This window comes from Penaeus monodon, chromosome 21, assembly GCF_015228065.2.
Source record: "Penaeus monodon isolate SGIC_2016 chromosome 21, NSTDA_Pmon_1, whole genome shotgun sequence".
Classification (NCBI taxonomy): domain Eukaryota; kingdom Metazoa; phylum Arthropoda; class Malacostraca; order Decapoda; family Penaeidae; genus Penaeus; species Penaeus monodon.
Window position 1 is genome coordinate 8,021,286 of NC_051406.1, and position 1,308 is coordinate 8,022,593.

The 1,308-nt window shown below is 34.5% G+C and overlaps 1 protein-coding gene across 1 annotated transcript in view; it reads right to left on the reverse strand.

Annotated features, from left to right (window-relative positions):
- LOC119586160 (lymphocyte-specific helicase-like) overlaps window positions 1-1,308 on the reverse strand; it is a gene marked incomplete at its 3' end in the record, with an annotated part of 43,724 nt that overhangs the window by 36,866 nt on the left and 5,550 nt on the right. Inside the window, 4 exon segments of the mRNA XM_037934855.1 lie at window positions 231-331; window positions 462-587; window positions 769-951; window positions 1,080-1,211. Coding sequence (XP_037790783.1) covers window positions 231-331; window positions 462-587; window positions 769-951; window positions 1,080-1,211 — 542 coding nt within the window.

The window sequence follows — 1,308 nt, forward strand, 5'->3', positions numbered from 1 at the left end:
CACATTTGTTACTATTGCTTCTTATATAAAAAATAATCTAAATCTATAACAAATAATAACAACGACCATCATAACCAATGATCTTAGATTCTTAATTTTTTTGTTATTCATAAGCAAAACACGTCACACATCTTCAGGGAAGAAAAACATTTCAAGACATTCTCTAGCCTTCCTTAATATCAATAATACTAATTCCTGTTATCTGAAAATCCACAGCAAATAATACTCACTTTGTAAGTCTGCAATTATGGTTCTTTATCCTGTGCCCTTCATCTACACATATGTAGCGCCAGTAATACCTTGCGAGGAATCGTGTATCACGGATTACTACCTGAAAAATAATCATTTTAATTAGAGTGCATATCTTATAAAATCATTTAACATGCTCTATATATACACTTTCAGCAGATGAACTACAAACAGACAAAATAAACTGAACAGTTCACACTTGTTTTCCTCACCTCATAGGATGTAATAACAACAGGAAAGACTTGTACTGAGGTTCCCTCCACTGGTATCAACTTCTGGAACATTCTCCTTTTCTCTGTCCTGGCAGCATCAGAGCCATGATACAATACAGTATGTACCTGTTAATTAGAATTTTGTATTTTCAGCAATCAAATATGATGAGATGATAATGAATAGAATTGCAGATTTAGTAAACCACTGTACTAAGACGAAAGTTGCAAACTGATAAGATAAGCAGTGAAATTCTAGATTTGCAGACTTAGAGGCATCCAATAATAAAAACAAAACAGAAAAGCTCACCTTTGGTGCAAATCTCTCAAATTCTGACATCCAATTTGGTAGTGTAGATAATGGTGCAACCACAAGGAAAGGACCCTGCACACCTCTATCTATAAGGTGGCACAGAAGAGCAATGGACTGGATGGTTTTACCAAGACCCATCTCATCTCCCAAGATTCCATTGACACCATTTTCGTAAAGCACCTGACAAGTATAACAATAATTATACAAACATAACATAATTAATATCAAAATGTGTAAATAACATATTTTCCATTCTATATTCCCATCACCAACATTAGACCAGAAGAACCTGACAAAACAAAACTTACCCTAAGCCAGGAAAATCCATCGAGCTGATATGACCTCATAGTTCCATTCTCAAAGAGTCGGGGTTGGTCCACCTGCTCAACCACTTCATCTTCCTCGGAATAAACTCCCGCTTCAACTTTTGCTTCCACTGTCTGTTTAAAGAAAAATTATTTTAGAATTTAGAAATAAAAAGAGTAGGTCAGGAAAAATTAAAATGAAAAGAGAAATGATGACTACCCACATAAAAAA